This window comes from Littorina saxatilis, linkage group LG5, assembly GCF_037325665.1.
Source record: "Littorina saxatilis isolate snail1 linkage group LG5, US_GU_Lsax_2.0, whole genome shotgun sequence".
Lineage (NCBI taxonomy): Eukaryota > Metazoa > Mollusca > Gastropoda > Littorinimorpha > Littorinidae > Littorina > Littorina saxatilis.
This window is the reverse complement of record NC_090249.1, coordinates 37992166-38018585: the sequence shown is the minus strand read 5'-3', so window position 1 is coordinate 38018585 and position 26420 is coordinate 37992166. Positions and strand designations below refer to the sequence as shown.

Below are 26420 nucleotides of genomic sequence, written 5' to 3'. Positions count from 1 at the left end.
AAAATGTCAAATGCTTGAAATGTACAGTTCTCAATGTTCAAAACGTATGGGCACTACAGAAAAACAACATTTTGTCCACATGATTCTAAAAAGCTACAACCAGTAGCAAAGTATCCTCCTAGTATTAACCCACGTGCCATACTTGCTCTGACAAAAAAAGCTTATTTTTGCAATGTCAACAGCATAAGAAGTTTACGACAAAAGAGACCCTTCATTTTATCACTGCATGACACTCTGGGAATCTGGTCAACATTACAACTATCACGCCGATATTGAAAACGCATACCCAGGAAACCGTCACAACCGAATGTTTGCCGATGATCACGGGCGTCCATCAAGTCTGCCAGGGTGTTTGCTTTGGCACAGACTGTCACGGGCGTGGCAGACAACCCCGGTCACTCCGCAAACACTTCACACCCGGGAATTACCTTACCCCTTCTTCTGCCGGATGGTCATTAACAATTCCGAAACAAAGCACATACTAATTATTATGGAAATAAGCGCGATATTATTCACGAAAAATGCCCTGTAACCTTTACCAAAAGTGCCCTGCAAACTTGACACTCAGTGTTCTTTGCCAAGCTGTCGACCTTGAAAGTCAACATATGTTTGTTTGTTTGTTTGCTTAACGCCCAGTCGACCACGAAGGGACATATCAGGGCGGGTCAACATATGTCAGCTGGTCAATAAACGATCAATGTTATGAAATGACCATGAAATGAATATATATACTAAATCAAAATCACCAGTGGTGACAGCCACATACAACAAAAATACCACTTTTTTTCCAAACAAACTTCAAAATTCATTTTGCAATCAATCATGAATGTGCAATCTACATCTCTTAAAAAAAATCCAAACCGAAAATAATCAATCATAAAAGCAATTATAACACCCATCATTTTAAAACCTGCAAGGCTATAAATAATAACAGCAGGGCGACAGACGATTTCACTTGAAAACTCCACAAACTCTCAACAGGCATCTACAATGAGCGGGACAAGTAGAAACTAGTAGTTTGCGACAGCGAGTACACCTGAGATTGATCAATACCGCACAATAGTAAAACAAGCACAGGTAGTTTCCAAGTACAACAAAGTTTATCAATACCGAACCCAGGTAACAAAAGAACTGAGAAATCAATTATACACACGGGGAGAGGAAAAAAGAAGAACAAAAAAAACTACGACAAAAGACTTGCTAATCCAGCGCGCGTCAACTCAAGGTCTCCCTGTACGACGAACATCACGTGCCAGCGAGCTGTCTTCAACCTGTCACGTCACAAGTCGCAGTCTACAGTACCTTGAAGGCGTACAGGTAGTGCAGAGGTTGCGGTGGCGGCGGCGGAGGCAAACAGATGTACTCTGGTGAAACGACTGTATACATCCTTAATCAGGAACGACACAAACAAGCGTGGCTGCAGCAGCAGGTCCCTGATGCTACCACTACGACAGATTGAGCTTTTAGCGCGTTCAACCGGCTGGCTCCCTCTGACTCCACGACAGCCTGCCCGTCCCACAGCCCACAGGGAAATAATATCCAAACTGACCTATCGCATTGACAAAACAACACACTCACACGCGCTCGGCACAATATACAACCACCAACCACTAACCAGCGGACCATCAGTCACTCACTCTCTCACTCACCACACAGTTAAAGCGAGAGAGCCGAGTACAGCCAAGCCTTGCCTAATTATTGATGAGATATTTAAGTGCCTCGCTTTGTCGTAACGCTTATATGCCGCCTGTATGTTGCATGACTGACCGTGCAATAACGCGGCCCTGTCCCTTAAATCTGTGAGAGAGAGAGAGAGAGAGAGAGAGAGAGAGAGAGAGAGAGAGAGAGAGAGAGAGAGAGTGTCCGTGCGTGCGTGCGTGTAAGCGCGCGTGCGCAATCGTTTATGCATATATCTATTAGTGTGTGTGCGTTTGTGCCTTCACACTTCTATACTCCGATGCACATGGGTGCGTGTTGAGTAATGAGCAACAGGGAAATGCGTATCACGCACATAACACCAGACAGGCAGGCAATAGAAACAGTGAATCACACAATAGGAAACATTAGATCCAGGCAATCAGAGCACTAGGCAATACACGATCTAACACACGGCTAACAGATCAATCACTCGCTTTGTTTGTTTGACTTGTGTAACAGCTAACAGATGTATCATGATTCTGACAGGACACGGTGTGTTGAACTTGAATCGCCAACCGGTTATCTCCCTTCCTGCATGCCCGTTTGCCCGTCCGACTGCCTGTCCTTGTATCCAGCTTTTACTATCCGTCCTCTTACGTACGACTGGAAGTTACAGCATGTGTATTTTTACTGTATAATCATGGACGATCGCTGAACTTAAAATCGCTACCCTACTGCCGTTAATAGAGAACTTGAAAAGAATTAATCAGAAATTAGTGCGCCCCCCCTCCCCCCCACACACACACACACAATAGTGCAAAAGCTGCAGCTGATTGATTACCCGAAACTGCAGTATACATTATACCGTGCGAACAATGCAGTATTGCATTACGAGATCTACGTTGGAAATTAGCTGTTATGTAATAGATAATAACCAAAACATGTCCTTCCTCGAAAGTCCCAAACGCTTTTTGCTTTTATTTTACTTTGCTTAAATGTTTGCTAACATTTCAATTAACACACACACACACACACACACACACACACACACAGAGCGACACACACACCCACACACTCCCCCACCCGGCACCCCCAGCAATGTCACATTAAACATGATGAGGTCGGTGTAGAGCTGACACATGCCCAGGCAAACAGGTTGCAAAGCAGCATCAAGCAAACAGGTTGCAAAGCAGCATCAAGCAAAGCAACACGTGGTCGTTAATTCGTTAAACAACTACCTTCAGGTCGATTTCTTGTGCTAGGCCAAAACGTCGCCGAGGCTTTTTACGACCCTGCATTTATTTGCTCCCAAGATGTTCTTCGCGTTATGTAAATCACCTCACATTACTTCGCACAGCTTAGCGACAGATGGCTCATCTTCTCCAACAAAGCCACTAACGAATAACGGGTAGATAAAGCCGCCAATGAATAACAGGTACATATGAATACAAAGGAATTTATCGTTCGATCTGTGAGAACTTTCGATAATCTTCCTTACAAAAAGAGACTGCACGATACACTAAAGGCCAAGAATATTATCTTGGGAATATACGCTTGAGGGTTTGCCAAAGCATTGGATTTTAGTACAAACAGCAGCACATTTTTTTGAAAATCTGGTTAACGTATTGATTACGCCTGACTGGAACAAGACCTTCAAAAAACGCAGACAAATAAAACAGCGCGAGGCAGAAATGGTTGTGGAAAATGCACACAAATCCAAGACAGAGCAACTTTGGAAACGTTCTATTCCGACAATGGTTGCCCGGTCGTTTTGCACGCGGTCAGTCAGCTCGGCATGTGAAAAGTTGACCGCTTGACCAGTGGATCTCCTGTTACGAGTTGTTGAAGCGTGCAAACACTGACCAGGCATCCTTCTGTCGACCAGACTCGCATAGCATACCGCAGACTGCCACACCCTGTCTGTGATTAACTTACAAGACCCATTTCCTATCCCCACCAACACCTCATCAGCTACAACTACAACTACAGCAACGTGCCTGTCAGGCTCATCATTACCTCAGACCGGGTGTGAGAATACCAAATCATTCTAGCACCGCCGTAGGACAGCAGAAAGAGGGGATAGAAAGCAAAAACCTGGCTTCGTTCGACCCGAGCCAGAGAAAGTTTTACACGTGGGTACCGACCGCTCTACAGCAACGGAAAGGGGAAAGGGAACAACAAGGCAAGACAGAAAGAGAGAGAGAGAGAAGTTCTGGTTTCCAGTGACTACCCAAACACTAAACGCTGCAAGGTGTAACTGTACACACTTTCTGCTCTCACTGACACTCACCTGCGAGGAGCTGGTAGCAGTAGACAGGAGACGGGAGATAGGAAGAAGCCTGGAGACAACCAGAGGAAAACACACACAGATACGGAGGGACAAGCAGAAGCAGACAGGTAAGAAGGAGCGAAGGGAGACGAAGTAGAAGAAGCAACGACGACGAGGACGACAAAGCACGCGAAGGCAAGACACACATAAGTCGTAGTAGTAGTTGTAGAGTAGCAGAGAGCCGTGTACAGAGGAAGGGAGTGGTTTCTACAGTGTGGTGTGGGACCTGAGCTCTCTCAGTCTCAGGGGGCTGGCAGGCGCTCAAACCTTGACTGGCTCCTCCCGCCTAAGCTTATTACCAAAGCACGCGGCTCTCTCCAGCTAGCTATTCAGTCCACGAGCATTCAACCATACCCGCACAACGCGTTCACACTCCAACTACACTGCAGAACAAGCGAGAAAGAGGGAGAGCGAAAAAGACGTACGGCAAAGAAGAGAACCCGAAGAAGAAAAAGAAAAGCGAGAAGCTTTCACCCAGGGCTACAAATGCGACATATATATATATATACATTCTTGTTGGTTGCTAGTATAATGTATTGCAAGGTCGGTAGATTTCAGCAAAAAGCGCTTGGACCCATGAGTGCCCGCGGAAGGGGATAGCGGAGGGGGTAAGCCAGTCGTGGCGGAGAGTTGTCGAGCCGGCCTGGGGACAGGTCATGAATGTTTGGTCGGTTGGTGTATTCAGTTGTTCGTGCTCAGTGTAGCCCGACATTGATCTAGCCCTGACCTGTCTGCAGTGATATTAGAGAAAGAAGTATATAGACACGAACGCACACACTCACTTATACACACCTACGCGATAGCTGACACTTTAGCTTTAGTGACGAGTCTGTCACACAAGATAGCATTATCTTTCCTGCGTGATCGTTTTCTGTTACACCCCGGCAGAAAATCCGTTGTAAGGTTGCAGACAGACAGAAACAGCACGAGAGAGAGAGAGAGAGAGAGAGAGAGAGAGAGAGAGAGAGAGAGAGAGAGAGAATGTGTGTGCATGCGCATGCGTGTGTGTTTGTGTGCGTTTATGTGTGCACGTTTGCGTGCAATGTACACCTTATAGCTAGGGATTATTATAGAGTAAACAATGCAGTTTCCAAACAAAAACATCCCAATTCAACAATCCACTTTGAAACAAGCGATAAAAGCAATCTAATACATTTCCCCAGTGTCCCCGGATACGCCATTATTGTCTTTTAATATCTCTTATTATGCCAATCTCTTTGCAAAAATCTCTCAAGAGTTCCACTAGTTCTGGTGAGCCACTTGTCAATTGTTTCTTGTTCACAAAAGCACTAATCAAAAATTTGCTCCAGGGGCTTGCAACGTAGTACAATATATGACCTTACTGGGAGAATGCAAGTTTCCAGTACAAAGGACTTAACATTTCTTACATACTGCTTGACTAAAATCTTTACAAAAATGGACTATATTCTATACAAGAAACACTTAAGGGGAAAAGGAGAAACAGAATCCGTTAGTCGCCTCTTACGACATGCTGGGGAGCATCGGGTAAATTCTTTCTCGTCCCAACCAATATGGGACTCCCCCTAACCCGCGGGGGTACCTCAATACCTATGATACTTATACAAAACACATCTTTCTTTATTTATTTATTTGGTGTTTAACGTCGTTTTCAACCACGAAGGGTTATATCGCGACGGGGAAAGGGGGAAGATGAGATAGAGCCACTTGTCAATTGTTTCTTGTTCACTAAAGCACTAATCAAAAATGTGCTCCAGGGGCTTGCAACGTAGTACAATACATTACCCTACTGGGAGAATGCAAGTTTCCAGTACAAAGGACTTAAGACTTCCTACACACTGCTTGACCAAAATCTTTGCAAAAATTGACCATATTCTATACAAGAAACACTTAACAAGGGTAAAAGGAGAAACAAATCCTAATACAATAGGGAGATATATACTAAACAATATTCCATCAACGACAGAGGGATTATTCACTATTCCTGCAAACACAAAAGGCAAGACAATAACAGCATCACGCGAGCGTCTGCATTGAGTAGCACGAGCAAAGCAAGCAGACAGCTAGATACATACATGTATCCGTACCAAGTCGCAGGTAACACAACACGGTCCTACTACTATGGCAGCCAGGTAGATAGATGCTATGCCGTTAGTGATGGCGTGGCACCCACCAATCACCATGGCAACGAGAAAGGAGAGCGGAAATGAAGAGAAAGCGGCCCATTCACCTGTTGAAAGGCACGCGACAGTAGGCAGGTGCCAGAGCCCGAGCTTTCGCTTGTACACAGCCGGGGCGACAGTCACCGTCACGGCACAGAATCGATCTGCAGCGCTACCGAGGCTTCGTGCGCTCCGTGAACGCTTCGGCGCTTTCTCTACTCTTGTCTTCCTAGTGCTAATGCTACGCTGTTGTTTTGTTTGGTTTGGTTGCTTAGTTGGAGGGGGTGGTGGTGGGGAGAGAGGAACGTTGTCCTTGAACCTTTCCCCCTCCCAGGTAAACGAGTACAAATCATCTGTATCCCGCTGTCAAAAGGGGTTGATGTTGAGTGCGGTGGCGTTCTCAGATCAAGTCAAACCAGTTTGTTTTGCAAATACTGAAGCGCCAACATACCACACCTACTCATGGCGCACAAAGAGATACAAGACAAGACAAGACAAGACAAAATCTTTATCATCGAGGGTAATGGATAAGCCAGAATATATGCTTTTTTTACATCCCGGATCCAGTAAAATAGAGAGAGAGAGAGAGACAGAGAGAGAGAGAGAGAGAGAGAGAGAGAGAGAGAGAGAGAGAGAGAGAGAGAGAGAGAGAGAGAGAGAGACACGGATTTATCGTTGTTTCTCTACTGCAAAAAAAAAAAAAGAGTTATATACATGTACCTGAACCTAAACAAATTGCATCCTCTGATAGGAATCGCACTTTCTGATTAATTGTTTCCCCCTCCCAGTTTCAAAGAGTGTCAAAAAAGGTTTCAGTTCCACGTGCGCGCGCCTGTCTTGCAAAAGGAAGCATTAGTACCACCACATTGTACTGCAAAAAGCATTTTTTGGCACCAACGTTCTACTCCTAGACAGAGAGTTCAGAAGGCAAGGTCAGGCATCAAACTCACGAAACCCGTTGGGAAAAGCAATCAGTAGGCGCCGTTTTCACGCTCGGCTGAACAACCAGATGTTGCCTCTATCAAACAGTGCCATAAAGACATCCAGCGACCCCCACCCATCACTCTTTTTTCCACATTTCTCATCGCCCTTTGTACCCCTCCTCACCCATTGGCTTGGCTGATAACATGAAAATGAAAGTTGGTTAGAAAGTACATCGCATCCCCCGCCCTCACCCCCATATCCCCCTCGCTCCTCATAAAACGGAAAGTTGGCTATAAGTACATCGCATTGCATCTTCTCCCACCCCCCCGCCCTTTCCTTCCCTTCCATCTCCTCCCCATTTCCCTCCTCCCCCCCCCCCCCCCCTCCCAGGTAGATGTCATCAACCTTAGCTAGGTATTCCATCACCAGCGAAGCGAGGTACAAGCTTTGCAGTCAGAGCCAGGACAAGACCTTGGCATGGTTTAGTAGTACGGCTGGCAAAAAGCTTTAGCTCGAGACTGGAGAGCTCAACTCGCCCCAATAACTTGTTTTCCTTACACTTCATGGCGCGCTAGTGCGGCATGCACCCCGCCACCAATCTGTCATCCACATGTAGGCAATGCGAGGTATTTGTCTATTTTCCCCCTGCCTGAGTTTTTTCTTTCTTTCTTCCCCTCCCTTCTTGACTCACAACTCCTTTCTTTCTTCTGTTCCAGTACTTTTAACTCCCTCCGTCCTGGGTAAAAGGCATGGAAACAAGCAACGCAAACCTCTTCACAGCCCCACCACTACCATTCGTTTATTACTCGTGTTGCTAGGATATCATTACCGTCATGACTAAGAGGAAGCTGGCTGGCGAACACAAAAAGATCTGCTCGCAATCTGTGCAGATAAGCTCGTAACTGTAATTGGCTGCCGCCTCATTAAATATTTTACAATTTGAACAGCAGGCTTTAAGTATACTGCCGTTATGTCTAACTCCATAACACACACACACACACACACACACACACACACACACACACACACACACACACACACACACACACACACACACGAATACACTACAAGTATCAAATGGTGTTTTTTAAACGGATGCAGATGTTTATCCTCATAATTCTAAAACACACAACCCAACAAGAGGCGAAGCCTTCAAGGCTCACGTAAGAAATCGACAAACAGTAACACAAACTCAATCACTCCGTCACACATACACACATACACACACACACACACACACACACAGTAAGCATAGGTGAAACTGTGCAAGAAAGCGAGACACTTGGGGCCAGTTTCATAAGATAGCAGTGAACTGCCCAGTCGATGGACTGTGGTTGATCGCCGGGTCACCGAAAAGCGCGTTTCATGAGCGAATCACCGTCACCCGCGGACAACCGCAGTCGACCGACTGTACAGTAATCCGAATGGCCAAGTCGAGGGCTAAATTTAGCAACATTACCACTTCCGTTTGCTCATTCGCACGTGGAAATGGCCGATTTCGAAGAAAAAACAAGTCTCGGCCCGCTCAAAATAACAATGACCGAGACTTTCAGTAATTCCTTCGCGTGACGTCTAACCCTCTTACGCCATAATGTGACGTCTTCAAGACATAACCCTGACTTGTCTCCTGGATTACTGCGTCATGATAGATACATTTCGAAGAACAATCACAAGGTTTGGCTCACAATCCAAAAAAGTGTGAGCATTCTGCCATTGACTGTGCGGATAATTACATTTATTTTCGGTTTACCGCAGTAAGCCGAACACAGTGTTGGGGGGAGAGCATCACCGTGTTTGGCCAACTTCCGGTGAGACGACCCGCAGTCGGCCGACTGAAATTTTGTTCGTGAAACCCGATAACGTCGGATTACTGTGGTTCTCTCGGACAACTGCAGTTGGTCGACTGTGTTTCTGGCTTATGAAACTGGCCCCTGATCTAGATCTGTCTGTCTGCATGTAGCCTACTTACAAGGACACGACTGCCAACTAGTCTCGGCGCGCTCAAAATAATAATGACCGAGACTTTCAGTACTTCCTTCGCGTGACGTCTAACCCTCTTACGTCATAATGTGACGTCTTCAAATGACGAAATGTTAAAGTTTCTACCACAGACATACACACGCACGCACACACACGCACGCGCGCACGCACAGACAGACAAAGTTTGATCGCATAGGCTACACTTACGTGAGCCAAAAAACCCAGAGGCACAGAACAATTCAGGGAGAGCCTGAAGAAACTCAACCAGTTAAAGGCAGAAACAGACTGTGAAATGAAAACGCGCCTGGTATTTTATGTTAGCTGCCACATAAACCCGAGGCATAATCACAAGCGGAAGGTATCGTCCACTGGACTACTATACTATCACAGAAAGACTACAAGGTACGTCACTCACCTTCGAGTCTTCTGTGTTCTTGGAGTCGCTTCCTGGGGGAGGATATAAGTAATACTGGCTCAGGAAGAGGCAAACCGTCTTGAACAATATTTTCCCCCAGGAAGCGACTCCAAGAACACAGAAGACTCGAAGGTGAGTGACGTACCTTGTAGTCTTTCTGTGATAGTAGTAGTCCAGTGGACGATACCTTCCGCCTGTGGCATAATCCCCACACAAACACGTTACTTAGATTTCCCCGTTACTCCCAACTTGGAGGATTTCTCACTTCAACGAATGAAGAAAAGTAACACAAAGTTCCACACAAACACAATTTGACGCGATTTTGAGCAAAAAACACAATAATTACACACTTTCCCATGTAACCTTGAAAGAGGGGGAGGGTGTGTGCGAAGAAGGGAACTCCAAACACTCTCAAACAAAGCAGACAGACAGATTTTACTACCAATGCAGCGATAAGAGAACAATATTATATAACACGCTGGGTCTTGTCAGTTTAAAGCAGCCCCCATGACGGAAAAAAAGCTTTAGCTCATTGTGAAAAGTGTTTTGGGACGTTATGTGCCAGCGACCACGCAGCATCTGCAGCGCGTTATGCGGGGATTACATTGCGACGGAGAGAGATTAGCTACAGGAGACTTCATGCCGTGCATACATTTCTGCACCTGACAGCCGTCGGCCCGCACTTGTGTCATAATTTCGCAACAACGTTTTATGCTGGGTGAGTAATACTGCTGTGTGTTTTAAGGACGGGTGGGAGTGTGGTAATAATTGCTATATAAATTGTATTAATGAGTAAGTCTCTAAACATCTTTCTATCTCTCTCTGCGTGTTTGTTTGAACGCATGTCCGCGAATTAGTTCAAATGCATGCACATGTGCGCACGTAGGGGTTGGTGTTGGGAGGGGGGGGGGGGGACAGAATTTACCCGCAAGCGCCTATTCATGTGAAAGGAAATCTCACAATGCAACATGACTCACAAAGGAACCAACCCCCGCTTTTCAACAAGCAACATACTTATTACATATCGACACAGACAGGCAATATCCCTACGAAGTACATTAACTTCGGGGTTTTGAGATAGCATCTAAACGGAGGGCGGAGGAGCGGGGGAGTCGTGGGGTATAGGGGGTTGCATCCGCCTACAGAAAAATGCGAGCAAAAACATAAGGGGTCGTAACTCAGATCTTGTGACAAGCAAAAAGCGAGGCAAAAGTTGATGTATTTTCTCAGCTTGGCAGCAAAGAAGGGACCCCACCCTTCGCGTCGACAAGTCTATTGCTCATTAAATTTCACCCCCACGCACCCGTCAAGAAAACTAAATGAACTTTAGAAAAAACAAAACGCCCAAAGATTACATTGTTAGGTTCGTCTAAATGGTAGCATTTAAACCTATGAAATTGCGATTGATGAGGTGTTCTTTACAGTAACACACTTGCTATCAGGTGTCTGCACTGCCTTCACCTTTCCTTTATCTAAACTGCAAGGTAAATATGCACATCAGAAAACAGGACTCGACAAAACAACACAGCAGGTCAACGCATATCGCGCAGATAATAATTCACCAAACACGGTGCACACCACATTATGTGCGGTAGATCATAATTCGCCTTAACCAGTGCACACCACATTTCGTGCAGTATATTATAATTCGCCATACCTTGTGTAGGAACACGAATTTCGAAAATGCAAGCGGCCCGGTTTTGAAAGCACAATTCGAGCGTGGGTGTGGAAATTCAGGACATAGAAAACGAACCCTGCGAACACTTCGCCCACGTGAGTGAACACTTGTGACTGTGTACACAACAAAAGCAGCACACCCGGAGAGAGATAGAGAGGGGGGAGGGGGGGGAAGGGGAGAGGATTTCAAAGTTACCATTCACAATGACAACCGTTGTGTGTTTGCTCTGGTTTTAGCGCTATCACCCCTCACAGGAATTATGCACAGGCCATGGCAAAATCGGCAGCTATTCACGAAAACTCCCGGGACCAAGCGGTCTTTCAGAAGAGACGACTATGAGTATTCATGTCTCTTTTGCATCGATAGTTTTGCATTAATGGGATTTGCCTTGCTGGTTGTGGGCTTGTTGGTTTTGCAAAGAGAAAAAATGATGCAAAGATAGATTTGCAATATCACTAGAGAAAATAAACACAGAAATAAAACTGTTACAACTAAGTTGACGCAATTAGTTAAACGCAATTACCGCTAAAGTGCACCACACCTCTCTCTCTCTCTCTAAAACACACACATATAGCGAGAGTGGGAGAGTAAGAACAAGAAAGAGGGAGAGTAAGAACAAGAGGGGAAGGAGGGGAGGCGGGTAGACAGAACTGCCGAAGCGTAACAGGTCATATGCAGTCAAGGTTCCTTTCTGGCACCAGATCTTATTTTTCTTGCGTCTTCAAAATGTTTACCCTGTCGTTAGCACGTCACGCCTGTCTTCAGTCCGCACACACTAATCGCTTCTGCGTGTATTTCAAGTAAGAGGTGAAAGTCACAACATACCTGTACACGTGCACAAACAATACGGTAACGTTCCCTAGTCTGTCAGGGTCAGGCAGGCAGCGAAGAATGACAAGTGCGGTAGTTCTCTAAACGTTTCACACAAACATTCGCTGTCGTAAAACAACACCAATCCAAAGTCTTCCCAGTTGAAGATGAATGTCGTTGTGGAATTTTCCCGAATGTTTCTGACAATCCCTATAATACGCTGACGTTATTTACTCAGTTTCTCTCGTTTTGTTAGTCTACACTAAGAACTCCATTCTGCTGCAAAGACAAAGCCACGAATCTGGAAAATGAAGCAAGTCACACAAACGCAGCAGTAGATGTGCTCAAGTAGAGAGAGGAATCTACCACAGGGAAAGACGAAGTCACACAACCACGAAGAAAATGAAGAAAGACACACAACCGTAGCACCTGAGCAGTGCAGTCAAGTCGACTGAGGAGGCAGAGAAAAAGTATCTACTCTAGAAGAAAGGTAAAACTGAAATGAGGGTTAGGCCAAAAAAAAAATTTTGTCTGTTTCTGGTCACCCGACCGACCCTAAATTTCGGCGCCGACCCTAAACTTTTTTTTTCCAAACTCAAAATTTTTTGTTGTTGTTGTTGTGGTAAAGGACAGGGTGAGAAAATGAACAACAAAAACGTGTGAAAACGAAAGTCCGCTGACGATTTGTAAATGTGTTGAGTGTCTTGTCTCTATGTATAGTGAATCCAGTCTCTTTGCGCGATTTTTAAAGTTAGTTTTATTGGTCTACATTTGGGGTAAAAAAAAAATAAAATAAAAAAAATAAAAATCCCGACCTACCGACCCTATTTTTTTTAGCCATGTTACCAGAAACAGACAATTTTTTTTTGTTGGCCTTAGCAGAGGCTAGGCAGAGTTGAGTTCACCCAAAGGGACAGAAAGCTAAATATAGAAGTCAGGCCCGGGTAAGAGTAACGAGAGGTGAGTAAAGCTAGGTATATGGGGGCTGCCACAGGTAACATTTTTCAACCCAAAAGGACCCACCCCCACCTGAGGCCATGGGGTCACCATATTCTATTCACGCGACGCGACAGACTCGCACACGCACACACACACACTATACCCCTGCGGCCCGCGAAGGCCACATACCGTACAGTACACCTTGACATCCGTGTTTGACAATCTGATACTGAGTCTTCGCTATCATGTCAGTGGGTACAGCCAGCCGGGTGTCAGGTGACAAACACGGCGAGTTTCATTCAGAAAGGTAACCCAACACCGGCATACAATAGAAGTCAACAATACTACGTGCAGAAAGACATATGAGTTGCACTGTCATATTGTATTTCTCAGATATGTACAGTCTAGTCACTGACCCCCCCTCCCCTCTCTCTCTCTCTTGTTTGAAGTAGCCATGGTGAGGGCCTGTACAGAAGGTATGCCAAGTTCACGCTGGTTTTATCATACGCTACAGCGAGCATTTTATTTTACAACCTGAACCGGAAGCTTGAATCTTCATGTGACCATGTTTTGAAACAGAAAGTGACTTCAAATTGCTATGGACTTTTCTCCGGTCACCGACATCATACACATAGAACGTCCTACCAAATGTTTGTGGACAATTTTTTTCACATTCCCTACAGCCATCAAGAAGACAGTGACCTTATAGAATCTCACCCCGGGGCTTCACACAACGAACCTCAATCTGTCAGTGTGTGTGTGTGTGTTTGGGTTTTCTCGAGGTCTTTGGGTGTGTGTGTGTGTGTTTGTGTGCACCTGCGTGTGCATATCTGTCTGAGCCAGTAAGTGTGCGGCCGTGCATACACGCGCGCAGGGGGTGGGGGGGGGGGGGAGGAGTGTCCCATCCACTCTCATCTTGTTGGGGACGAAGAAGACGCTGTGCTCCACCCTGAGCGGAGCGGTCGACGTTGTGTATCTGCATACCTGGAGCGTGTCACCTGTCACACCTTGGCGCTGTCACAGTCCATCTGTCAAACCCGCCTGCCCTCGCCTCACCTCTTAAACATCTCTCCATCTTGGCCCCCCCCCCCTCCCCCCTCCCTCTTTTCGTCCCTCTCTTATCTTCCCTGCCCCTCCTAGTTTGTAACGAGGTGAAGCCCCCGCCTTTTGCCACAGGTAAACTTCATGTATCATTGGCATCTCGCGATAAGGCATGGAGGTTGTGTGGTACGGGGACGTTTCTATCAATCATTCGTGGTATACGAAATCTCTCAGAGGGAAAAAAAGGACTTCGTGGGATTTTTATGAAAATAATAAGCGTCTCCTTTATCTTTGTTAGTTTTGTTTCAAGAAATTTCCATTTTTTAATTATAATGTGGAGGGGGAGGAGGGGGGATCTGTTCACTAAGCTTGTGTGGGCCTCAAACTAGGAAACAAAGCGGAGGTCGTTGGTAACATTGCTTACTTCTGTTGTGTTCTAAGAACCAAACAAGTTGTTGTGCCTAGTCTACACTATCTAGGTATTTATCTTTCCACTCATTACAAGAACAACAAAACACCCTCCCCTTTCTTCTGAGACATCATTTCCAGCCACTATCCTCAGTAAATGCCATCTAAATGATTGCGTTGTCCCTCTTTCTAGTCATATGACAAGCAAACTCCTGGGCTCGTGACACTCGCACACCACGCAATATGCTGACCTTTTTCACCACTTCATACATCACACAGCATGGGATTTTTGCAAATGCTGCTTCTCCATTTTACACGCATTTACGACAGTGACATATAGCAGCTCATTATTGTTCACGCTTTCTTCCTTCAAAGCAACACTTGCAGCAAAGCTTACCACCGACAGAAACAGGCGCCAAACCCGAAAAGCGTTAATGCATTATTACTCTTTGCACAGCGAAACGGCGGCAAACTGCCAAGTAGCCCCCTGGGGTGGAAGCATGGCAATAGCCTTCATCAATGTATACAGACTACAGGAAAACATATGATGTGAGTCATTAATTAGTCAGGGCTTCGTAGAGTCGGCAATGGCAGAAGGCGAAAGAAAATTAATCATATTCACCAAAAACCTAACCTGCTTCACGGGAGTTTGTGAGGAAGGCTGGGGTGAGAAATTACACACAAAAAAATCCATCAGCACCGAAAAAGCGTACTAGAATGGTTGGTGGTTGTTTTTTCACGTCCCTTCAACCTATTACTTGTACATGTATAAGGCTAAGCAGGACCGATGCAAGATTGTTTCCTTTCTTAGTTTATCCTATGCGAATAATTATGCAACCTCCCAATCTGCCCTGCACTCAAAACGAGCATTAACGTTCCACGAAGGGCTACCGCCCAATAACCTTCCCCAACTATGACAGTTGAGATTGAATGGAATAAATTGATGGAAAAGCCATCAGGAGGAAAAAGGAAAACGAAATAAACTTCTATCGCACCAAAGAAGATGTACAGCGCACGTGCGCGCTGGCACAAAAATAGCATATAAGAAAAAAGGCAGAAGAAAAGACAGATGATGCGCAAAAACATTAAATACACAAAAAACTTGGCAATGTCCCCCCAACCACACCCACACACACAGACACTTCTACTACAAATCCTTCATACCATACTACGGAAGCCAGAATCAGAAGTGGCACCGTCAGGCACGGGCAACATGTAGCCACCGCTGACACAAAGACACACGGACGATCTACTTAATCCCACAACAGTGACCCGGTCACTCAGCGAATAAGACAGGTGTATTCAAGCGAAACTGACACGACAGAGGGAGGAGTAAACCCCTTGGGGCAGCAGAAGCAAGGCCTGGGACCAGGGAAGCCAGTGCCAGAAGAGATGCCAGACCTCGGTGACGGGGAGCTGAGCACGTGGTTTGCTCACTACAGGACACGGGGAAAGGATTCCCACAACAATAAAATGTTCTCCAAAGTAGGGCGGGGGTAAAGACAAGAGTTGTACGTACGTGGAAAGTAAATAGTAGTAACCCCTCCTCCACTGGAACACGTCACAACTCCCACACACAAGAGGGCAGCAGAAGTTTGGAGATATGGGAACTCGTTCACCAACTCCCAAATGATGACGACGACGACAAAGGAGAAGAAGAGTAAAGGAACGAAGGAAAAAGTAATCTCCGAGAAAAGCACGAGTTGTTGCTGGCAGCTAGCTCACAGCCCCGTCAGGCAAGTTGAGTCGGCTTGCAGTGCGAGAGAGCCAGCTACACGTTGTGAATGTAGGTAGGTAAGAAGGTAGGTAGCAAGCCTGGAGGGAGAGAGAAGAAGGCAGGAAGGAAGGCAGAGAGCTCACTATGTAGCCAGCCCCGTGCTAGCTATAGACTTCAAGCAGCAGCACGAGGAGATGATGAAGCCAGGTGTCGAGTTACCGTCGTCCCTGTGTGCACCCAGCCAGTGAATCATACGTTTTACTTTCCTCCACGTAACGCCCACAGACAGACAGAAACAACAAGCAAAGCAAAGCAGCCTCACCCTACAGGCCCCTCCCTTTCCCGGCCCCTACCCTTAACCCCCCCCCCCCTCCCCCCCTGCTCCCTCCCCTAACCGCCTTGGCTGCATTCCTCGAGGCAGATGTTTGCAACACAGAAGCGATAACTTGTCCGTTTGATGGTGATTTCAAAACAAGAAGGGCAAGAAACGCGTAAAGTAAAGGCGCTAAGAAAAACAAAAGCTGGTTGCAGAGGGGGGAGGCTTAAAAGCTCAGTCCTCTCTTTTTTTGTTTTTACATAGCTCCAAGGAAAATCCCTGCGATCAAGAGATAACCCAATCCGACAGTAGTGAGTACGTCGCAAGGTGAGATAAGATGAACACACACACACACACATCACCGCAAGCACGTTCATCAAGTATAGGAAAAGTAAACCAAGAACACAACAGAGCAAACCCGAAATTACAGTTGACAAGCTCACAAGGCTTCAAGCAAGCAGTTTAGACGCCGCAAGCATCTCTCCCATGCGGCGAAGAATGCAATCAATCAATATATCTACGCCAAGGGCGGAGAGAAAAAAGAAAGGGGGAGGGGGGGTATTAGAAAGATGCCGTAGCAGAAGAAGAGTCTTGGGACAAGAAGATCTTTGCTTGGGAGAAGAGGAAGGAAAGGGGGAGGGCGCAGGTATCAAGACGGCAACAGGTTAACGACGCCGTAATTACGCTGTCAATGTAGTGGCGGTGATAAAGGCAAGCGGAGTGGTTGTTGAAACGACAGGTCGCGGGCAGTTAACACGCGATCGGGCAGCAAAAGAGGGCAGATTAGGAGAATGGAAAGAGAAAAGAGCAGACAAATAGAGAGAAGGGGGGGGGGGGGGGTGGTTGTGAGCGGCTGGCGGAGATAGAGATAAGCTTCCTTTCCCCCTCTAATGCCTGGAAGGTGGCGTGCAGGCGATAAACCGCTGTCATCAAGGTGCGCAAAGATCAGACTCATTGACACTCCCGATAACACATCCACGCCCGCTGCTGCCGCTGCTTAGTGTATAGTTGCTGCTGCTTGTAGTGGTTGGTGCCAGGCGCAGCACTAAACGCTGCGTGGCCAGAACAAAAACTCTCAAGTCAGATTATTCTCTGTACCTTGGGCGTAGGGTACAACATCTTCGGTGAAGCCGGTCACATCCACCCGCATGAGGATTTTCTGTATCGTTACCTCATTCCCGGAATGAATGCAGGACGACTGAAGGGTCCAAGTGAGCAAAAATTGCAAAGCACAACACTTAACAACGTGCGGCATGAACACGCACTGAAGTCTAGTTTATTCTCTTGCATACTTGGCGTATGGTACATGTTTTGTTAAACGGTTTACACCCATCTGCAATGTGCCATCCTGTATTTTAACAATGCAGGGCGACCGAGGGGTATGTGTAAGAATAATGCCAGACACGACAATAAACACAATGTATCCAGGAGATCTAAAGCAGTCAAGATATATAATATCTACCTGCATTAAGACTTCCTGAATTCTCAACACATCCCAGCCTGGCTGGGTGCATGCAGGGAGACAGAGGGGTATGGGTGTGAGAATGTGGGATCCAAAAGGTCAACGACAACCGTACCAACGCCCGGTCATGGGAGGGCTTTTCTCGCATTCCACGCTGCCAACTTTCAACATCGGGAGCAAATCTTTCCATAAGACGAGACACTGATTCAGTGATTGCGATGCATTGCCCCCGAAAGAGTCACTATGATTCGCACTCTCAAAACTGTGTCTTAATAATAATACACTAGGATTTTGTTTTTAACATTGCTATATTTGATTATCCATTTATATATAACCAAATTAAATTAAATTAATAAATAATGCATCAACGACACACTGGGATTTCACCGATTTCCTCCTTGACACATACAATCATGAATGTATACTTCGTTCCTGCACAATGACTGTAAACGAACATGACACCACCACAGCACTTCAACAAAACTAAAGAAAAAACAATGCAATCTATAATAAGTAAATGCGCATGGCAACCCAACTGACTTTCAGTTTCATCGACTTTCTTTGTAAGAGTCAAATAAGTACCGCTACAGCCGTGGAGCAAAATGACTAATTGTTCGATTAAACCGTATCATAATTACACCCCCCCTCCTCCCCCACCCACCCATGACCTCGACTTGATTCTTGGCACGTGGAACCTGAGTACCCCTCGTTAAGATCTACTCCTCTCCTCCCCTACCCCCTCCCCACCTTAGTGTTCAGAAGACTGCTATGTACACGTCACCGAGTAGACCTGACATCTTCGCCTGGTGCCACACCCAAAGTGAACGGCAGCAGCAGACACCGGAGAAATATTCCTGCAATACTTTACTGCAAAATCTCGCTAAGCAAGCTGCTAGCTTCTTGCGCTACCACGGGCTTTACGACAGTATTACACGTAGAAGTCTGTGAAGCGATGTCGTCTGTTTTTACTTTTCTCCCCAACGTATTTCTCCTCCCGAAATCAGACTGTTACACTTATTCTTTAAAGCGAGGTCGTCTAATATTCATTTTTTCCACGGGTTTCTCTTCCCGATATATGACGATGCCGTCTGCCTTTCTGGTTTGGCCCACACTGCTTTCATAACTTACAAAATATTATTCGGGTTTAAACAATGTTTCAGTTAATCATCACAGTGATATAAACAATACTTGAAACAGCTTTATTTTCTCAGCGCACACCGGCTAAACAACACTTCAATTGGCTTAAAACCGTAGTTTAGTCAATCATCACTAATAAAATACATGACATGAAAGGAACAGGAAGAAGCTTAAAAGGCTTACAGCGGTCAACCAAGACAACGCCTCATTTCTTGCACTAACTGGGAGAGAGACACAAAAGCATCCGTTCACTAATACAGTAACTGCAGATCAATCAAAACACTAAAACTTCCCTCCCCGTATCAAAACCCCACTTAATAGACGCAGTGTTTTTCTTTTTTTTAAAGGGGGGGGGGGGGGGGGTCTCTGCTGGCTTTGAAGTCATTCAGTCTGATAAGGGCGAGCTGATTCAAAGAGTAACCTTCTCCACTGTAAAAGCCTTTTCGTGTCGACCGTTTCTTTCAATGACATTTTTGCTCCTGTCAGAAAAACGAAGCCGTATGTATGGTGCTCGAGAAGGTGAAACTCGGGTGTCAGGAGGGACGGAATGAAACGCCGAGAGCTGCATAGAGGAAACGGGATTTCCTGATTACAAAGTTCAAGGATGAGTAGACGTAGTGCCGGAGTGATTAATCCAGCTAAGCCCCTGAATATTTCAAAACATGCTGGGTGAGCTCATTCCCTCACAACTCCGACCCGTCACTACTATTCCTTTGTACTGCCAATAATGGATGATTCAAGCACGAATGATTTAAAACCCTGCTTACCCGAGTGTACAAGCTTAATCCCCGAAGACCTCCAAAGCAGTGTCCGCCACACTTTTGTGCTACTGCCTCTGAACGCTGCCATCACCTAATAACCCGACGTTATTAATCTTACATGGCTCATAACGTCCCTTGGTAATGAGCGACTCTGACAATGCCACACAGGCAGCCAGTGTAACAAACAACAAAAGATGCCTGCACGGACCAGAACAACCATTTAGCCATACCAGCTCTCATCCTCGCGGAAGGAGCCGGTCAGTCTGTGTGATTGGTGTGAGGAGATCGAGGGAGGGTGGGAGGAGAGAGAGAAGTGGATGTGGGCAGGTGGTCAGTGTTGGGTTAATGAGAGGCCGGGTGGGTCGAGGCCGAACAAAGCTAATTGCTGTGCTGCACGTCCAACGCGTCCGCCCGTCAAAGCAGTGCATGCAGCAAACTGCCGCAGCACGACCGTGTTTTTGTCTCACGAAACCAAGAACCATGGTTGCGGTCGCTTCGACCTTGGTGTGAGATTGACTGGACACTCTGGAACTGACCACTGATAATTGCCTGCTGGACAAGGGCCTGCGGGGACTGTCATCTGTCATCACAAAAAAGGGAAATCTCTCATTCTGAATGCGGGCACGCGTTCTAAATCCTGCTGCTAAATTTCTATGACGCATCAATAGTTGTGTATTATTCTTGGAAGGGATGCCCCCCCCCCCCCCCCCTCAGTAAAAAAAAGAAAAAAAAGAAGTAAAATACCTATCAATTCATCAATACAAGTTTCTCCGACTTCTTCTTTATGGTCATTCCGCCATGCCTCGCTCCCCTTCCCCGTTCGTGTTATCTCAGTGTCCCCTCCGTTTTTTTTAAACATCAAGGAACTATCCCCTGCCCTTTCAAACACATCAGCAAAGCAAACAGGGAAAACTCACTCTCCCCCAGCATAAATCTTTATCTTCCGCCGATTTACCCATTTTCGCTCCACAGAAACAAAGCCGGAAAACACAAGACCGGTAGTCATTCCACACAAAGACAAAGCCAGCGAGGAAGAAGAAGGAACACAAGACAAGAGACGAGAAGGAAGGTTTGGCAGCTGGGACACAGCGAGCTCACTCTGGAACTGTGTTGGATTTGGAACAAAATGGAGAGAGGAAGGAGGAGGTTAGATTTCGGGGTGGTGGAAAGGTGGGGGTGAGGAGGGTCCCAAATGGGAGTTTGATGGTTGTAGCTGCGGCTGTTGTGTTGGGGTGATGGCAGGCTGCTGTCAGTAAATATTGGGACGTGGCTCTCAGAGAGAGAGATACTCACAATGCACTCAAGAACTGGAAGAGAGAGAGAGAGAGAGAGAGAGAGAGAGAGAGAGAGAGACGGGGAGATGAGGTGGGTGGGGGTTGTATGTGCGTAGCGGGGGGAGGGGGAATGCTGGTGTTGCACTCTAGAACTCTTGGCAATGAGTGACGGCCACAGCTGACTGAACCCATCTGCCGGTGTAACACGAAATTTTTACTCCACGAAAAATGTACTCAGGAGTAAACAATCATTTTGTACGAAATTCTTACTCGAGTACACCTTTCGTACGAGAAAAAAACTCCAAGGTACGAACAAATTACTCCCTCCACAAAAGGTTGACTCCCCAAAACTTCCAGTAAAAATCTTGTACGCAAAAAATGGGATGCGGGCGAAGGGATAATGCCAATATGTGATCTCGCACAAACAAATGTCGCGCTACCCTCCCTCCACCAAGACTAACAGGGGACAGGGGAGTAAAAGTTGCGTACACCTGGCGTGGGCAGTAAATTGCTCGCGGTAGGTTGGAATAATTTATTCGTTATATAATCGTCAGGGGAGAACTTTTCTTTCTTTCTTTCTTTATTTGGTGTTTAACGTCGTTTTCAACCACGAAGGTTATATCGCGACGGGGGAAGGGGGGAGATGTGATAGAGCCACTTGTCAATTGTTTCTTGTTCACAAAAGCACTAATCAAAAATTTGCTCCAGGGGCTTGCAACGTAGTACAATATATGACCTTACTGGGAGAATGCAAGTTTCCAGTACAAAGGACTTAACATTTCTTACATACTGCTTGACTAAAATCTTTACAAACATTGACTATATTCTATACAAGAAACACTTAACAAGGGTAAAAGGAGAAACAGAATCCGTTAGTCGCCTCTTACGACATGCTGGGGAGCATCGGGTAAATTCTTTCTCGTCCCAACCAATATGGGACTCCCCCTAACCCGCGGGAGGTGTCAGGGGAGAACATTTTCGACCGAAATGTTGACTCGGAACACACCTGTCGTTGGAAGTTTATTTTCTGGTGTTATGGGGGAGAAGTTTTTTCGTAAAGGGAGTACAATTATTTTTACTCCGGAGTAAAAATCTCGTGGGAGTAATTTTCTCGTGTTCACCGGTCCCGCCTGACGCCCTGAGGGGCTCGCAGAGACAGCATTCCCCTCGTGCCATACCAGGGGCTACCAACTTTTTCCCCGTGTTCTTTTTCTTTCATTCTACCCTCCAATACAGCACATCTTCACAACTGATACACGCGCGCACTTGGGTCATCGCTATGCCTGGCCTTTCTTTCATACGGTCTACCTCCCACCGCAAAACAATAAAGCACCGTCTTGAGTAAAGCCTACGTGTCTCACCCCGCCCTTTTTATCACCCTTCGCTTTTTACCATGTTGACCTGTTATGCCGTGATTCGTACCTAGTCCTTGTTTCGCAGGATTCTTTACTCTGCTTCCCCTACTGATTTGGATAAAATACTGTGTATCAAAGCATCTTCCTACATCAGACGTCATACCCAGTCTTAGCAGCTGGATATGAAACAATGTCACAACAAGTTACTAGGTATGTAAGTAGACGTAACGTTCCAATGACGTGGTTTTTGCCTCCCTCTATTAATCTTATCTTTCTACTCTAGGAAAACAATACAAATCGCACGCATATATATATATATATACATATACGTGCACAAACAACCACAGTCATACGCCTCGTAGTCATACAAACAAGGAACAGGATACAAACTAACGACGTCAAAGGTCAACGGGGTTACTTTTTACATTTAGTCAAGTTGACTAAATGTTTTAACGTAGAGGGGGGGAATCGAGACGAGGGTCGTGGTGTGTGTGTGTGTGTGTGTGTGTGTGTGTGTGTGTGTGTGTGTGTGTGTGTGTGTGTGTGTGTGTGTGTGTGTGTGTGTGTGTGTGTGTCTGTGTAGAGCGATTCAGAGAAAAGTACTGGACCGATCTTTATGAAACTTGACATGCGAGATCCTGAGTATAGTATCTCCAGACGTTTTTTTCATTTTTTGGATAAATGTCTTTGATGACGTCATATCCGGCTTTTCGTGAAAGTTGAGCGGCACTGTCACGCTCTCATTTTTCAACCAAATTGGTTGAAATTTTGGTCAAGTAATCTTCGACGAAGCCCGGACTTTGGTATTGCATTTCAGCTTGGAGGCTTAAAAATTAATTAATAAGTTTGCTCATTAAAGTTGTCATTAAAATCGATTTTTCGCAAACAGATTTAAAATTGATTGCATCGTATTCTTCATCACATTCTGAATCTAAAACTATATACATGTCATGTTTACTCTTAAAATGTGATCACAATTAACGAAAATAGATTAATTAGTCTTACGATTAAAATGTAAGAAATCGATCCAAAAATGATATCTTATTCTTTATCATTTCCTGATTCCAAAAAACATATAGATATGATAGGTTGTATTCAAAACAAGCTCAGAAAGTTAAGAATACAGAAAAGCGCGCTTTTCTGCTTAGCTGCTAGCACAATACGCTACCGCGCTAATCTGGCGTGTCAATATCACTACGTTTTGCACGTGGGAGGTGAGCGATTTCCTTCACGCGGGGATTGACGAAGCTGTAATATAGCTATTCTGATGGACACGTGGGGGAATTCGGGGGCTGTGATTGGATGGTCTCTTCCGATCATCAAAGCATAATGCTACGGAAGTCAGCCATTTTACTCAATATCCAAAAGCATATTGAGAAAAATGGCCGACTTTCTTATCTCGTAACTCCACACTAAATACCCACTTCCCCTCTGAAGTATTGATGTATAGCCCATGGCACTAACATTCATGTAGTCGTTTATAACTGAGGATGAACAATTCGCTTCATGACGAGACAAGTATAAATGCCATTCACCCAAACTGAAATTGACTTCGCTGCCGTCTGCTCGCATTGTGGCGCCTGCGCAAAACTAATGCGCATAAGAAACGGCGTCTGCTATCAAAACCTGAGATCAACGCATCGACGCAAAAACTGTCCTTTTGTAAGTTTGGAACAACAAATCAAGGTCAGAACAGCTATATAATCGCTATTGTGTTTTCAGCGTAGCAATAGGGTCCGATATTTAGACTCGAACAAGTATAATGCGACTCGTCTTCGACTCGTCGGCATTATACTTGTCTCGTCTAAATATCGGACCCTATTGCTACGCTGAAAACACAATAGCTGGTACTGTCTTGGTGAAAAAATACAGTGCGTTCAGTTTCATCCCGTGAGTTCGACAGCTTGACTAAATGTAGTAATTTCGCCTTACGCGACTTGTTTTTTTCTTCATCGAATACCCTTCGGATCTCGGTCTTCCCATCAAAACACTGAACACACAATTCATGCTATGCACAACCAATCACACTCATACTGCGTAGTACAAATAAATAAATCAGAACAGGAACAGACGCACATTACCTAAAAACACCTATGATGTATGCAACCCCTTAAACAGAAAGACAACAACACGAAAAAGATGAGTAAATACCGCCCATCATGTGTTACATCCTCGAATAAACAATACACAATAAAAACGAGAGTTAAGACTGTGCTGGTTGATAACTTTGTGTACTCTTTGTGCGCAATAGCAAAACACGAAATGTGTGGGAGGCGGGGGGTGATGGTAGTAGGGGAGTTCAGGTTTGTAAACATAATAGAGAGAGTTGAGAAGAAAAAGAGAAAGCAACAAAAACACAGTATATATACGACCTATGGGAGATAAAACACGAAACCTTCCTGGCACAGGCTCAAGTTAGGGGCTGATGATTTTACCAGCGAACACCCCACGGTGGGCACCCAACCCACCCCCTCGGTCCGTCATCAGCTACACGCTTTCTCCCCCAGTTGACATTCTCGCTATGATTGCATACGGATTCCTTTTGTTACCGCGCACGGCATTTTGCCGTGAACGCCACAGCAGTTCTTGAGCACTGGTTGATCCTCTAACAGCAGGGTCATTTGATTACGATGGGCTGAACAGTGGATACTAAGGATCAGGGTAGATCATGTCTACTGTATGTCTAAAAACGCTTCAGCCACTGAGGCGGAAGATACCAAGTTATGTTCCCCAAGCAAATAAACATACATCAACAATCACACCGACACACATACAAAACAGCAAATGATACCCCCCCCCCCCCCCCCCTCTCAATCCCCAACCCCCACCCCCAACCGACACGAACACACTAATCCTCCCACTTCACACACACACACACAAACGACCCCCCACCCCTCCTCTCTTACTTTCGCTTGTGTCTAACATGGCTTACAACAGGTGGCAATCACTAGAATTTTTTCAAACTGCGTGTCTTTTGTTGGCAGGAGTACACAGACCTCTTTATTGTCTACTACACCTTCCGGGACAGGAAGTAGAATCAATTACCGTACAATTTTGTCCTCTCACGACCCTCACGTAACATAATCTGAGAGAGTAGGTACGAAATAAGTGTCAGAAATACAGCACTTATGACCCAGACTGGTGCAGGTAACTTAAAAAGTCAAAACTTGAGACTGGAAAGGTGAACGCAGAAGTGAGATACTTCATTTTGAAAAGCAAAACAAAGCTTTACTTTCCCATAAAAAAAATCCACTGCAATTTTGGCTGAGAAGCAACAAACGCAGAGCTTCATGTGAACAATCATGTTCATCTGGATACCAACTCTTGACAACAACAAAACACACACTTTTCCTGACCGAACGATCACAATCAACAAGGACGCCGAACTTCAATCTGTTTCACCAAAGCAACCCTAATTTCTTTTGCAGGTGAATTCACACTAGCGCCGGCCCCCATTTTGCTGCCTATTCAATTACCTAGTAACCCCCCCCCCCCCCCCCCTACACTCCTTCCCCATGCACTTTCATCAAGCGCCAGCCATGAGTGTCACATCAAAGGCGGTCATAGTGTAAGACGTAGAAAGAAGCTGCACGGCCGTTACTTCACAGGAATCTCTTAATTATACCTCCATGCCCGACTGACCAAACTGCTACTCGCGGCAGCCAATTACAGTAAATCCAAGCTACCTGGCAAAAATCCCCTGCAAGCATGAAAACGATCGTTGCTGCATTGCAAGGGAGACAAGTGCGAGGAAACGCCACTTTTTTTCGGTGAGGTACTACGTTTTCGGCGATTCAAGGGAAGCAACTCCGTAAAACCAGAACAGCATACAACTCAACATCCGAGAGAAAAAGACAGCGAAGAAGACGAGAGTGAACCAAATCGACGCTCGCTTCTTGTTACATATATGTCGGTATGTCAATACAGAAACCTTGACTCTCCGGGCACGTATCGACCACTAATCACAGGCGGAAGGTATCGTCCACTTTTCTCTATTCGCAGCGCTAAACACTAACGATTAGACCGCTCCTGTCCCAACACGAGCGCTAGTGATGTATACACCTGTCCCCATTTGCGTCCTCTTACGTGGGTCCA

General features: G+C 45.7%; 1 protein-coding gene across 14 annotated transcripts in view; it reads right to left on the bottom strand.

Moving 5' to 3' along the window:
• LOC138967066 (polypyrimidine tract-binding protein 2-like) overlaps positions 1-26420 on the bottom strand; it is a 97099-nt gene that overhangs the window by 33746 nt on the left and 36933 nt on the right. Inside the window, exon 1 of one of the 14 annotated variants that reach the window (XM_070339543.1) lies at positions 15823-16123. The exons of 9 other annotated variants lie outside the window; for them this stretch is intronic. Coding sequence is in view for 2 of the 5 variants with exons in the window: in XM_070339536.1 (XP_070195637.1) it covers positions 6022-6129 (108 nt within the window). In the remaining 3 variants the exon portion in view is untranslated. Of the gene's footprint in view, positions 1-1302; positions 1524-3928; positions 4172-6021; positions 6167-11930; positions 12398-15822; positions 16124-26420 lie in introns of those variants that run through there. 4 more of the 14 variants (XM_070339542.1, XM_070339536.1, XM_070339540.1 and 1 more) reach the window with 4 other exon arrangements.